Source organism: Gadus macrocephalus, chromosome 1 (assembly GCF_031168955.1).
Source record: "Gadus macrocephalus chromosome 1, ASM3116895v1".
Classification (NCBI taxonomy): Eukaryota; Metazoa; Chordata; class Actinopteri; order Gadiformes; family Gadidae; genus Gadus; species Gadus macrocephalus.
In genome coordinates this window covers 4,939,929-4,954,046 of record NC_082382.1, presented here as the reverse complement: position 1 = coordinate 4,954,046, position 14,118 = coordinate 4,939,929, and the positions used below count along the sequence as shown (strand labels likewise).

Here is a 14,118-nt window from a genome sequence, read left to right as displayed (position 1 = left end):
TAGCTCTGACTCATTACATTTCAAACTGCTTCTTCCTTTTGTTGTTTAAGCACTATTATGTATTGTCTGGATATTGTATTGTCTATATATAGGTGACCTGCCATATTTGTTTAAGGACTACCAGAAAACAAAGAGTAATACAAATAATTAGTATTAGTATATATACAAGTAATGAGATGAATTAATACAAACAAAAACACAGAGGTATCGCATAATAATGGATGAGTTAAGTACTTCCTATAAATAACTTCATTGTGGGGAGCTCAATCAGAAAGAGATTACAGTTCCTCATTTCATACCAGCCCCAGTATTCAAGTCAGGGATGGCAACTTTTATGATAAAGAGGGCCACATTTTTCATCATAACCATCAGAGGGTCACATGACTGCACACTTCAAATTAACGTGAGCTTAGAGAAGCTACACAATTTTGAATTTGGTAGATATGATTTCCTGTATTCTGGAGCATTTTGGGGATGGCCACTACCTAAAAAATCTTCCAGAATCATAACCTATGTCCCTCATCCTCATCGTCATCCGCTTATCCGGGGTCGGATCGCGGGGGGAGCAGCTCAAGCAGGGGGCCCCAGACTTCCCTTTCCCGGGCCACATTGACCAGCTCTGACGGGGGGATCCCGAGGCGTTCCCAGGCCAGTGTTGAGATATAATCTCTCCACCTAGTCCTGAGTCTTCCCCGAGGTCTCCTCCCCACTGGATGTGCCTGAAACACCTCCCAAGGAAGGCGCCCAGTGGGCATCCTTACCAGATGCCCGAACCACCTCAGCTGACTCCTTTCTAAGTAAAGGAGCAGCGGCTCTAATCCGAGTTCCTCACGGATGGCTGAGCTTCTCACCCTATCCCTAAGGGAGACGCCAGCCACCCTTCTGAGAAAACTCATCTCGGCCGCTTGTACCCGCGATCTCGTCCTTTCGGTCATCACCCAGCCCTCATGACCATAGGTGAGGATAGGAACGAAGATCGACCGGTAGATCGAGAGCTTTGCCTTGCGGCTCAGCTCTCTTTTCGTTACAACGGTGCGGTAAAGCGAACGCAATACCGCCCCCGCTGCTCCGATTCTCCGGCCAATCTCACGCTCCATAGTACCCTCACTCGCGAACAAGACCCCGAGGTACTTGAACTCCTTCACTTGGGCTAAGGACTCATTTCCTACCCGGAGTAAGCAATCCACCGGTTTCCTGCTAAGAGTCATGGCCTCAGATTTAGCGGTGCTGATCCTCATCCCAGCCGCTTCACACTCGGCCGCCAGCCGATCCAGTGAGTGCTGAAGGTCACAGGCCGATGATCCAATGAGGACTACATCATCTGCAAAAAGCAGTGACGAGATCCTCAGACCACCGAACTGCAACCCCTCCCCACCACGACTACGCCTCGATATCCTGTCCATGTATATCACAAACAGGATTGGTGACAAGGCGCAGCCCTGGCGGAGACCAGCACCCACTGAGAACGAAACTGACTGGCTGCCGAGAACACGAACACAGCTCTCGCTTTGGGAGTACAAAGATTGGATGGCCCTGAGGATAGACCCCCTTACCCCATACTCCCGCAGCACCTCCCAGTTTCTCCCGGGGGACCCGGTCATACGCCTTCTCCAGATCCACAAAACACATGTAGACCGGATGGGCATACTCCCAGGCCCCCTCCAGGATCCTTGCGAGAGTGAAGAGCTGGTCCGTAGTTCCACGTCCGGGGCGAAAACCGCATTGTTCCTCTTCAATCTGAGGTTCGACGATCGGCCGAACCCTCCTTTCCAGCACCTTGGAGTAGACTTTACCAGGGAGGCTGAGAAGTGTGATACCCCGGTAATTGGCACGCACTCTCTGGTCCCCCTTTTTGAACAGGGGAACCACCACCCCGGTTTGCCACTCCTTTGGCACTGTACCCGACTCCCACGCGATGTTGAATAGGCGTGTCAACCATGACAGCCCCTCAACACCCAGAGCCTTTAGCATTTCTGGCTGGATCTCATCAATCCCTGGGGCTTTGCCACTGCGGAGATGTTTGACTACCTCAGTGACCTCCACCAGGGAAATTGACGACGAAACACCATCAACCTCGAGCTCTGCCTCCAACATAGAGGGCGTGTTATTCGGATTCAGGAGTTCCTCAAAGTGTTCCTTCCAACGTCCGACGACCTCCTCAGTTGAGGTCAACAGAGTCCCATCCTTACTGTACACAGCTTGGATGGTTCCCCGTTTCCCCCTCCCCCCTGAGGTGCCGGATAGTCTTCCAGAAACACTTTGGTGCCGACCGAAAGTCCTTCTCCATGGCCTCTCCGAACTTCTCCCACACCCGCTGCTTAGCCTCCGACACGGCAGCCGCTGCAGCCCTTCGAGCCTGTCGGTACCCTGCAACCGAGTCAGGAGTCCTCCAGGATATCATATCCCGGAAGGCCTCCTTCTTCAGTCGGACGGCTTCCCTGACCACCGGTGTCCACCACGGTGTCCGAGGGTTACCGCCCCTTGAGGAGCCTAAGACCCTGAGGCCACAGCTAGCCACCGCAGCTTCAGCAATGGAGGCTTTGAACACCGCCCACTCCGGCTCAATGCCCCCAACCTCCACAGGAATGCCAGAAAAGCTCCGCCAGAGGTGTGAGTTGAAGATACCTAGGACGGGGGCCTCCTCCAGACGTTCCCAGTTCACCCGCACTACTCGTTTGGGCTTACCAGGTCTATCCGGAAATTTCCCCCATTCCCTGATCCAACTCACAACCAGATGGTGGTCGGTTGACAGTTCCGCCCCTCTCTTTACCCGAGTGTCCAAAACATGCGGCCTCAGATCAGATGACACGATCACGAAATCGATCATCGATCTTCGGCCTAGGGTACTCTGGTACCAGGTACACTTATGAGCACCCTAGGGTGCTCATAACCTATGTACGGTATGTTAATTGAACCAACATACATTCATTTCATGTTTTCCATGCTCAAACAGCCACATGAATGATCAGTATTTTTATCATTGCAAAGGCCTCACATACATCATCATTCAATATTGTCACAAAACTGAAAAACGTTACCCAACATTAAGTGCAACAACTCAATGAACTCAAACCCAACAAGCATGATATTCATTGCAGTTGTAGTAGTTGTGGTAGCGACTTAAGTGGATATCTTTAATGACTGATATCGTTTCTAAGCAAACTAGACGCATGGGTTTGCCTTTGAATTCTATGAATTCTTCTCATCCTTCTTGACCGAGTTTTCTGTAACTCAGTCAATTATTATTATTATATATTTTTTTTTAATATGTGTGGGCCTGACTGAGTGAGGATGCGGGCCGCCAGTTGCCCAACCCTGATTTAAGTAATTCCCAAGTGGCCAAAAGTTGAAGGCAATTCAAAAGATGATTGTGAAATATATAAAATACAAATAATATACATAATGCTTCATTATTGACTAGAGAAGAAAATGTAATATTTTTGAAGATAAAAATGTATTGATATAAGCCGTTTTTTGTTGATTTATCTGCTTGTTCCCGTCTGCTCTGATGATTAGGCTAAATTTTTAATAAAACAAACATCAAAAATCAATAACTATAGTTAATCAAATGATAAGTTTTGATAAGATTGTAAAATAATTAGTTATATACATACATATATAGTTGAATACACTCATAAATACCTCTACTAAAGTGGCATAACCCAAACACTGATGGCAGAATATTTTATTCATGGTTTGACATTTTTGGACACAAGAAATATATATCCCACACACAGACGATATATTATACAAATGCAAAGTGTTCATATTCATCTATATGTGTGCTTCATTGTAACAAAATTGCATCCGATTGAATTTTCTTCATCAACTGATTATTGGCATGAATAGATATGGGATGATCTTGTTTTGCCATTTAAAGATTTTTTTTTTTTCAATTAACAGTTAACATTTGGCACCCATAATCTTCAGCTCCTACATGGTTACACTAGGACACAATTCGCATAACCCAATAGATACAAGATAATATTTGGTTTAATTACTTATTCCTTTTGAATATTATATGTATGCACTTATATTTTGTATAAAAAAATATAGCAAAAGCTGAAGGCAAACAGTGGGCAGGGAATACTTTTTAAGCCAAGGGGAGTGTACGTTATTCAGACTCAATATCTGAGACCTTACTCTGCATAGGAGAGCAGCCAGAACCAGCCTGCACCTTGAGCTTCACAACTAATGAAATCCAGTCAGCCAATGAGAGGCTTTTGGCTGACAAACACTGCAGCTATTTCTCATATAAAAAGAGGAAATCATGCAACGCAGTTGGTAGCTGGGTCATTAAATATCAGGCATTATACCAACCAACCAGTCTTTTAATATGATGGTGGTGATGGAAGCTCCATTAAGGATGTCATCTTACGATACACCATCTAAAATGTTTGCTACATGAGGTGTGGTGTGACAGTATGACACCATACTATACAGGGGGGGGGGTCAGACAGTGTGTGTGTGTGTGTGTGTGTGTGGCAGGGAACTAACCCTAGCCTTCACAGTGTCACCGAAGGCATCAATTGTTCCAAGATAAGTTGTTTGCAAATAAGACAATTCAATTCCCTTAAAGTGAAGCCCATTCCCTGGCAGAAGTCCAAAAAGAAAAACAAAAGAAAAATTAACTTTCTTACGAGATTTCGAGCATCTTTCATTGACATTTAAATTAATTACGCCCCCATTAACAATCCCCCCCCCCCCCCCCCCGCCCCCTGTTGTGTCTTTGAACACACAACAAGCACAGCCGTCACAGGCACTGCATTCTAAGCATTCTGCATCTCCTTGCCAATCTTGTAGCTAAGGATTTTGTTCCAGTCGATCTTGGTACGCGTGACCGGGAGTTGTCTGCGTAGAGCTTTGAAGGTGGTGTCCGACATGGTCTGGTAGTTCTCGCTGATGGCCGTCTGCAGGTTAACACAGAGGGACGCGGATCAGCATTCCTGAATAACAGCTGGAAAAGGTCCACTGAGGGCTCCCCTTATGAGAGGACGCCTACCTGGTATTCGTTCTCCGCGTCCTCGATGATCTTAACAAACTCCTTTGCAGTCTGCACTTCGTTCTGCTCAAAGAAAGGTCTGCATTAAGTATTGCATTACATTTTTGATAATGGGAGTTTAATAGTAAAATGCAAGATATTATCGAACTTTGGACCTTAAACAATTGAGTGGGTCGTACTTACAGACACTGTTAGTACTTCTTGAATGTCTTTATGACTGACAAGCTGGACGTTTCCATCCTCATAGTAATGCACCTGGATCAACAGCACAATGTTTAACCCAGAAGACAGAACCACTGGGATCGTTGTAAGGAGAGCTTCCACGTGATTGTACCTGTATCTTCAGGACTCCGATCACCTGGGCGGTCGACTGGGAGATGCTGAACTTCCACTCAGAGCGACAGCGGCCGTTCCTACAAACAAGAAGGGCCCAAATTGATACTTGCTGACTATACATAAAAACACCAAAAAAAATTAATTCAGAAAATAAAAAAAGGTTGTCAAGTACATTTGTAGGAATAACACTGTACACTTGAATCATTCTATTTCATATGTCAACTGACCAGAAGTTTTTGGGTTGAAACTGGTGTCCTTCAATACAAGCAATGATGGTCTGCTGGCCATCTATGGTTTTCCCATAAACCTGAGACAGATCACAACACAGTGAGGTGAATGCTTCTTACTATTTGTGGATCAAGGAGCCCTTTGGAAATATTCTTGCCATGTCAACATAATCTCTCCCAATTAAACACTTCCACTTTTGGAAATGTAGTATTCTCCAACCTTTACGGCAAGGCATTCTTTCATGAGTCTGCAGTTTGAAATACAAACATACCATCCCAAAATAGGAGCAGTGCAGCCTTAAGCTGCTTTCAACCAGCCCTCAACACAGACCTGGGTTTACTGCAGAGTTGCTGATTATTGAGTAGGGATGTGGATCAAAACCCGGTTCTACCAAGGACCCGGTTCCACTTTTTTTAAAAATCATTAACGTTTGGGCTTATCGATACCACTAACGAGTCCCGTCTCTCATTTATTTATTTTTTCGTCCCGTTGGTCCTGTAACGTAATGTTGTGTCCCTCGAGTCGCGTCAAGGCCTTTAAATCAAATCAATCCAATCACTGCAGCGTGTCCACCAATGTTTTTGAATGGAATTATAAGCAAACAAGTATTACAAGTAAAACAAGTGAAGTCTGGCAGTTAACTTTGCTCGCAAGGATGGCTGAACGGGCGAAGAAGACGAAAATCATTTATTGTAAAGGGGGGAACACAACCTATATGGCCAAGCACATTAGCATTGTGCATCAAATAAAGGCCAAATGCAGTACCTTCGACTGTCTCAAGAGTTGAAAAGAGTCCTCCTGTCTCCCCCTTCTCCTGTCGCACCACAGACGGGCCCGTTTTAATCATCCACTCAAAGTACGAGCGTTAATCGCACACACAGACACTGTCGCTAGTCCCGTCAGTTAAAAATAGTAATCCAATTGTGAAATCGGTGTTGTAACAGGCAGCATACAAGCTAGCTATCTTAAATGGTAAATAAAGTTTCAGATGTGCTGCGTGATGATGTGTTGAGGTTGGCTCAGTAAAACGACTGTTAGGTTATCATGATGCGTTCAAATGTAACATAGTTAGTTAATTGAGTTTTTGGTGCGAAACATGAATACTGTATTACTCATGTTTCTGAATTACTAATACAGTTGTATAGTGCTCTAATCATTTTAGTATGTATAATTAAAACTACTGATGTCAATATTTATTAAGAATTACATATTTAATTTAAAATACAATTATTTATTTCCTAATTTATTTTCCTCATCACGAAAAACGCGTCGTATTTCCACCAATTAATAGAAAAGTATCGATAGTGGTATCGATAAAGACTCGGATCGTTAAGGAGTATCGAAAATGGTATCGATGTCAATAAATATTAATGATCCCCATCCCTATTATTGAGTGCCTATAGGGCAACATGTCAACCGTGTGGATCCCCAGACGGGCCTTACAGTGCAGACTCCGCTGGGGTAGTGCTCCTTGACGTAGGCCCGCAGCGCGTCGTCGCAGGCCTCTGTCCAGGACCGCAGCGCCGCCTCACCCTCGTGGGGCTGCGGGCCGCTGGCCTCCTTCCTCAGATGGTCAAACTTGAAAGACACCTTGTTGTGGGGGTCGAAGAAGCGTCCGTTCCCCAGGTCGCCGTGCTCTGTGATCAGGACCTACAGAGGGTCGGAGGATAGTGAGTCCCTCTGTATGCGAGTAGTATCTTGTTACATGATGACCGCTTGTATTATGTTATAATCGGACTATCTTGTCTTTTAGAAATGACTCGCCTGATCTTCATAGCCATCGATTTTGGCTAAGGTGAACTGATCCATGTTGTACTGGGCAAACGCACTGTGTTCAAACAGAAATGTCGTGAATCAATTGGATGCATTGGTGTACAAACAGTATTTTACTCTGGATGCATAATAAATCTTGCTTACTTGGCTGCGCCCTCTCGGAGAAGGTTGTCATTATTGAGCAGTAGTCGCACATCTGAAAAAGAGTGTATAGTAATCAATAATAGTTGTTCTTGCTTGAACAAAGGCATTCTAAATTTTGTAAAGGTAAAAGAAATCGAATCAAAACACTTGGCTTTCATAATCCACCGTTGGATACACATGTTTGCCTATTGTCTATAACGCAAGCCCGCATTGAAGCCTTGTTACAATTTCGCAATGGGCTTTGCAACCCAATACTTATATGCGGTCTTTTGTAGCATTGGTTTCTCTTCAGGGAAATTTGTCAGGGATCGCATAGAGTGAACTGTTTTCTATGCATGGATTGGCTTCGAGCCTGTGTGCTCAGTCTTTCAATTTCGATACCCTCCTCAGTTACAAACGAATTATTATTATTCCAGTGCAGAAGCCTAGGGAAGTTTAAAGGACCAAGACTTACCATTAAAGACCTCATTAAACTCTCCAGGAGGAGCATGGATAACAAAATTGGCTGCAATCCGCACCTGAAAAGGATATGGTCATTAGTTTCTATTAGTATGCATTATTTGGCTCATTGTCTTCACAAAAACCCTTCCTCAGGGAAGAGGATCTATGAGTAGCATAATGCTCTCATTGTCAAAATCCATTTTACTCTCCGTTTTGATCAATGGTAATCTTCTTTTTAGGATCCAGACGACTACCGTGACACCTGTGGCCCACAGGGGTGCCGTGGGCTAGCTGTTGGCCCCCAGCTTGTTAGCTCTTCTTTGACCACTCCTTAAATGGCCAGCAGGATCTGTGTCCGAGCAGGGCTTTTCTTAGCAGCCGTTCTGCGTGTGTAAGCATGTAGAGTTGGATGTACTACGTTGTAGTTCAGCAGCTATGTAAATAGGACTTCTCCAAGGTTCACCAAGACAGGTAGTAGCACTGAACTGATAGTTGATAATCAAGTTAGAATGTAGTGTCCCATAAAGAAACCTTTTACAACACAAAGCCATTTTTAACCTGTATAAATCCATGCTCAGCTGAACGTGCATTATTTATGAACAAATATGTACCCAACAGAAGGGCCATCCCTGCATAAATTCTGTCAGGCTGTGGTCCCAGTATCACTAGTCAGGCTGTGGTCCCAGTATCAACAGTGTCAGGCTGTGGTCCCAGTATCAACAGTGTCAGGCTGTGGTCCCAGTATCACTAGTGTCAGGCTGTGGTCCCAGTATCACTAGTGTCAGGCTGTGGTCCCAGTATCACTAGTGTCAGGCTGTGGTCCCAGTATCACTAGTGTCAGGCTGTGGTCCCAGTATCACTAGTGTCAGGCTGTGGTCCCAGTATTAGTAATGGCAGGCTGTGGTCCCAGTATCACTAGTGTCAGGCTGTGGTCCCAGTATCACTAGAGTCAGGCCGTGGTCCCAGTATCACTAGTGTCAGGCTGTGGTCCCAGTATCACTAGAGTCAGGCTGTGGTCCCAGTATCACTAGAGTCAGGCTGTGGTCCGACCGTCCCAGTATCACTAGTGTCAGGCTGTGGTCCCAGTATCACTAGAGTCAGGCTGTGGTCCCAGTATCACTAGAGTCAGGCTGTGGTCCCAGTATCACTAGAGTCAGGCTGTGGTCCGACCGTCCCAGTATCACTAGTGTCAGGCTGTGGTCCCAGTATCAATGCTGTCAGACTGTGGTCCCGGTATCACTAGAGTCAAGCTGTGGTCCCAGTATCAATGCTGTCATACAGTGGTTGAGGTGAGGAATGTAGACTAAACTATTTAACAAGTTCCTGCAGGAGGGAGCAGCATCACCCAGTGACGCCGCGTATTGATCCAAGATATGGTGATATGACCATTATAAACTATAGCAGTAACGTTATACGACAACGAAAATATGTGAGCCAGACCTCAAAGCCAAAGAGAGTATATATATATATATATATATATATATATGTATACACATACAATTCTCTGGTTAGATGAGTAGAGGTGTTGGTTTCAGGTCACTACTCGTCGTTCAGTGCAGGAAGTAGCTCCACTTCCTTCATGTACACATTCTAAACATTAAACATTCGTCCTCTACTCATCAACCATGTTGACCATCCTGGTGTTTAGCGAACGACTGTGAGCTAGGTGAACTATAACCCAGCCCTTTGATGTGTACACCGAAATGTATCCTGATGTACACTGTCAACTCTGAAACGTAACACTGACATGTTAGCTTAGCTCGATAGCCAGCCCGGATTCATGTTATTACTTTATCCTCTTCGCCCTCATGCATCGGGATCGTTTAGAAAACAGCACTGACAAGGCCACGTTAAAGTACAGATATCGTTATGTGCATTGTTAAATGTTAAACGAATACCTTCTCTTCATCGGTGAGCTGGTCTTCGCAGTCCGCCATCTTGGCTCATTGAACTGTTAACAGAACAGGCGCTGGGGTTGCCAGGTAGGATATATCCTGTATAATATTTGTTATTTATATATAAATATTAGGTATATCATATATATTATCTAACATTATATTTATATATTATATATCATACAGTGCATCACATACCATAATCATGCATCCGACAAACGATAGATACCATTGAGTGGTGTCTGTTAATGAATACAGCTTAGGAGATACATTAAGAGGAATACAATGTCATATATTCACGTGGTTGCAAAATTTCCAACCTAATACCAGTATCAAATGAATATTAAAGTAATGCCTGTTCATGTTTTATATTTGAGGGAAATAATTGAAATTAAACTGGAATTGAGTTTAACCGTTTTACTGTCATATAAAAAAAGCTTATGTTTCTAACCCACATATTGTCCTTATCTGGCAACCCTGATTCCTGAAGCAGGAAGAGCCCAGTGGTCACGTGACGAACGCAGTGTTGCCAGATTGGGCAACACTGATGGCAACACTGGCAGCAGCGCGCTATAGCCAGTGTTGCCAGATTGGGCGGGGAAATCTGGCCCAATCTGGCAACACTTTCACGACGGGCCACCACAGCAGCAACAAACCAACAATGTGACGGGATGGTGGAGTTAACCTTCAGCAATCTCATAACACGTGTTTTAATGAGTTTCCTCCTGGTTAAAAAAAAGCGAATACATGCTGGGAGACCAAATTACATAACTTGTTGGAGACCTAAACCGCATTGGTCGTTTAACGCCAGTGATCCGCGTGTGTTGGCTCCTCGTGAGGGCTGTCAACATGGGAGGCTGCTCGGCCACAGGCTGTTCCAGTCGCAACGAGAAGGGGAAGAAATTGCATTGTTTTCCCCGAGATCCTGTCAGAAGAGAGATATGGGAGAAAATGGTTGGAAGGCGCAACTGGAAAGCCCACGACAGGTCGAGGCTCTGCGAGGTGATCTGTCTCTACAGACTCCCTGGTCCCGACCCACACCTCTCTGTGGGTCCTGAACCGCACCTCTCTGCAGTGGTTTATTGAGTCAATAATTAGTCCAGTACGTTTGACTGGACTAATCATTGGGCCGATCGTTACAAACCCTTTTCATTTTACAGATATTATTAAAATCTATTGGAAAGTAAGCCCCCCTTGGGTAACGTTGCTGCACTTTATTTTGAACCTAAAATACATTATGCAAAATGTTGCCTTTAGTTGTCTTGCAACATCATTTTGAGATAAGTCATAGTAAATGCCAGGTGATCATATAACAGGCATAACATGCCTAATGCAAGGTAAAGAAAATAACATCTGTCAATATATGTGTCTGTGATAAAAGAAAACTATAATTATTTATGCCTAATGCAGTATTTACATCGAATTATAAGGCTATATTGTCTCACTAGATTCTGATGAGCGGTTTGTCACAAATTAACAATTTAAGTTCATAAAACATTATGATCATAATAAACAAAGTATGTTAGTTATGATTTACAATACTCTAATTATTAATTAATATCTAGAAAATTCACTTTTGATTTGTTTGAGACAAACAGGTATACATTTCCATTCTCCCACCCACTCATAATCCTATTAATTATGCAGTGGGTCTGTTGCTAAGCAACTGGTGCCTCATCAGCTGATCATTTAAATGTTTGGTATCTGTAGAAGATTGAATAGGTAACGCATGAAAAGTCCAGAAAAGCAACCTAAAAGAATGAATCGTTACATTTTGATTAACTGCCTCATCTGCCTTTTGTCAATGATCTCTTTGCTTTATAATGTTTGTTCTAAATTTATTTTTATTCTGCTACCCTGTTTAGGACCACTTCGAGGAGTCGCAGTACGAGTCCAGGCGCATGGACAACCTAAGGAAGTTGAAGCCCAATGCAATTCCAACCAAGTTCAACCACTTTAAGAAAAACAAGACGCTACGACAAATAGTGGAGAATCTGACGAAAACACTAGTTCACTCCCCTCTGCCAGAAAGACACAGTGTTGAACACTCCTATAGCCAGAGTTCAGAGAAGGGGCCCACAGAGAAAGAAGATAATGGTAAGAACAGCTGTTGATGAAATGTCCAATGTAAAGCGTCCTATTGCTTGCTAATATATCAGAGTACTGCTTCATACATGTGTTGGATCAAGTTGGAAGTTGGACCATTGACCTAATTGGTCCGGTGTTTGTGTACTCCATTTATCCCATTTGGAAATATTACCTAAGATAGCTACTTATCGTGTTTTTTGTAGAAATAAAGTGGATGTTGCAGACTCCAATGTTTTCACAACATTCTTATTATAGCACGCTGTTATAATAGAAAATAGCCAAGTTTGATCATTTTAAGAGACCATGTCCTTTTAGTTATTTCTACTATGTCAGATTTCCCCGGTTTTCCAAAAGGTGTGTTTGCATCCTCAGTATGGGCTTTCCCTAAAAAGTCCAACAGGCTAGATGTTGTCTGCATTCCATCGGCCTTTCTTTTGTGCAAAATCCAATCACAGCCCGACTTGTGACCCAAAACCCTTTGGCCAACCATAAATTGTAGTGACCAAATTTCAAAACGGCCGGATGACAACTATACAGACACTATACAGTTAATCAATTAATCAATTAATTATTTTCTTATGCTGACTTTTACTTATTGAATACAGCAGACAGCAGAGCAGCCTGTTGCTTTAGTCAATATAATCAATCGATACTTTACATTTGGTACCACATGTAGATCCATGACAATCATATCATTATTAATTGTAGATTGTCCCCATTATTGTAGGGTACCATTTCAATACGGACGATGGCCCAGGTGATGCAATACTAAAACCAGAGAACTTTGGACTGCCTCTACATTGTGTTTTTCTACGACCACTCGACACCGAGGACCTACCCCCGGCCCTGTGCGAGCCCTCACCAGAGCCGCCATCAGAACAACCAAAGGAGAACGGCCAATCCACGGCAAACACAAACACTTATTTGCCCGGTTGTGAGGTTGCACATTTGAAGGACGCCATGAGAAAGAAGGACGAGCGAATCGGGATTCTCCTCCGGGCAGTGGTGACCGAGCGGCGGGAGAAACACAGGCTGGAGCGGGAGAAGCAGAACCTGGTGCAGAACATTGAGAAGGTGTTCAACACCAATCAGCTGGCCAGGCTGGGCCGGAAGAGTGGCCGAGGCGTCAAGTGGTCGAGTGAGACCATGGAGAAGGCCCGGCAGCTCAGGGCGGCGTGCGGGGTCAAGGGTTACATGATGCTCAGGGCACAGAATCAGCCTCTGCCGTCGTTACGCTGCCTCAGGAAGCTGACCCCCCTGAGGAGGAACGGACTGGACAGGGGGCCACAGCGGACCACAGGAGGGGGGGACCGTTTACAAGCCACCATTGGTGCAAAGGGTGCCTATGCTGCAAAGTCAACGCCATAGAATGGCTCCGTCGTAGGGGGGATGAGCGTTTCCCGTTGCAAACGGATTAGGGCTTGGCAAAATGAAGTATTTATCATTGAAAATAATTCTAGCATTTCACATGGTTTCAGCATATCTGAATAGCTGCTCTTGAAAATAAAAAACGTATCACATCGTAAATAATTAAATTCAAGTTTGGAATAAGAATGTGATATAATAACCGATGAACGATTTTTTAATTAATTAGGGTTAGGAATTTTAGGACTTGCCTAAGGCTCTCATCAAAATGTACTGTAAAAATGTATATCATCATTGTTAGTTTGGGTCTGTATGATGGCAATCAAATATGGAAAGATAATATAAAATAATAGCCTAGCCCTTAATCAGAAAATAGCTGCCTTACAGTGCAAGACTTTCAGTTGTCCCTAAACCATGGGGTCTGTGCCTAGCCGACAGATACAAGTCCACACCAAGACGCAAGTTACATTTTGTTGGGGTTAGTATATGTTTCCTCACTTTGCTTGACAATATCCCATAGGCAATATGTTAAGGTGAATTAAGATGAACAGATATGCATTGTGGATCCAATGTTGGATGACATTTTTGCCTTAGAATAAAATGTGGCCTATACTTTTGCAGTAAATCCAATTTTAAGACAGTTGACACTCGTTAATAATACAATACAAAATGATGCTTGATTATGTTCTGGGAGAAATCATGAAATGTGTAATTGGACCTGACACTATGCGGCAGTATTCCCCTCAGAGCACCAGGGTCGGCCACTAATCCCCTCAGAGCACAAGGGTTGGCCGCTATGTGGCAGTAGGCCCCTCAAAGCACAAGGGTCGGCCACTATCCGGCAGC

General features: G+C 44.0%; 2 protein-coding genes across 3 annotated transcripts; one reads left to right on the top strand and one right to left on the bottom strand.

Moving 5' to 3' along the window:
- Window positions 1-3,670: 3,670 nt before the first annotated feature.
- On the bottom strand, window positions 3,671-9,918 carry LOC132466526 (F-actin-capping protein subunit alpha-2-like). The gene is made up of 10 exons (XM_060063781.1): window positions 9,823-9,918; window positions 7,938-8,001; window positions 7,484-7,535; window positions 7,331-7,394; window positions 7,010-7,216; window positions 5,566-5,645; window positions 5,337-5,415; window positions 5,186-5,257; window positions 5,003-5,065; window positions 3,671-4,910 (listed from the first exon to the last, which is right to left on the bottom strand). The coding sequence occupies exons 1-10, from the start codon at window positions 9,859-9,861 to the stop codon at window positions 4,770-4,772; spliced, it is 861 nt and encodes a 286-aa protein (XP_059919764.1). The 5' UTR covers window positions 9,862-9,918; the 3' UTR covers window positions 3,671-4,769.
- Window positions 9,919-10,421: 503 nt separating this feature from the next.
- On the top strand, window positions 10,422-13,884 carry LOC132466487 (uncharacterized). Of its 2 annotated transcripts, none has more exons than XM_060063740.1 (3): window positions 10,422-10,866; window positions 11,685-11,916; window positions 12,635-13,884. In XM_060063740.1, the coding sequence occupies exons 1-3, from the start codon at window positions 10,669-10,671 to the stop codon at window positions 13,273-13,275; spliced, it is 1,071 nt and encodes a 356-aa protein (XP_059919723.1). In that variant the 5' UTR covers window positions 10,422-10,668; the 3' UTR covers window positions 13,276-13,884. The 2 variants fall into 2 exon arrangements, with proteins under 2 accessions (XP_059919723.1, XP_059919730.1); XM_060063747.1 differs by having other exon boundaries at window positions 10,423-10,821.
- The last annotated feature ends 234 nt before the right edge of the window (window positions 13,885-14,118 follow it).

What these genes read in the sequence shown, in the direction of transcription:
- LOC132466487 (XM_060063740.1), top strand. Translation starts at nt 10,669, where the DNA reads ATGGGAGGCTGCTCGGCCACAGGCTGTTCCAGTCGCAACGAGAAGGGG. An exon ending in GTCCCGACCCACACCTCTCT is followed by an intron (nt 10,867 to 11,684) that starts GTGGGTCCTGAA and finishes TACCCTGTTTAG; the next exon opens with GACCACTTCGAGGAGTCGCA. An exon ending in CACAGAGAAAGAAGATAATG is followed by an intron (nt 11,917 to 12,634) that starts GTAAGAACAGCT and finishes CCATTATTGTAG; the next exon opens with GGTACCATTTCAATACGGAC.
- LOC132466526 (XM_060063781.1), bottom strand. Translation starts at nt 9,861, where the DNA reads ATGGCGGACTGCGAAGACCAGCTCACCGATGAAGAGAAG. An exon ending in TCGATGGCTATGAAGATCAG is followed by an intron (nt 7,217 to 7,330) that starts GCGAGTCATTTC and finishes GACCCTCTGTAG; the next exon opens with GTCCTGATCACAGAGCACGG. An exon ending in TCGGAGTCCTGAAGATACAG is followed by an intron (nt 5,258 to 5,336) that starts GTACAATCACGT and finishes CTGTTGATCCAG; the next exon opens with GTGCATTACTATGAGGATGG.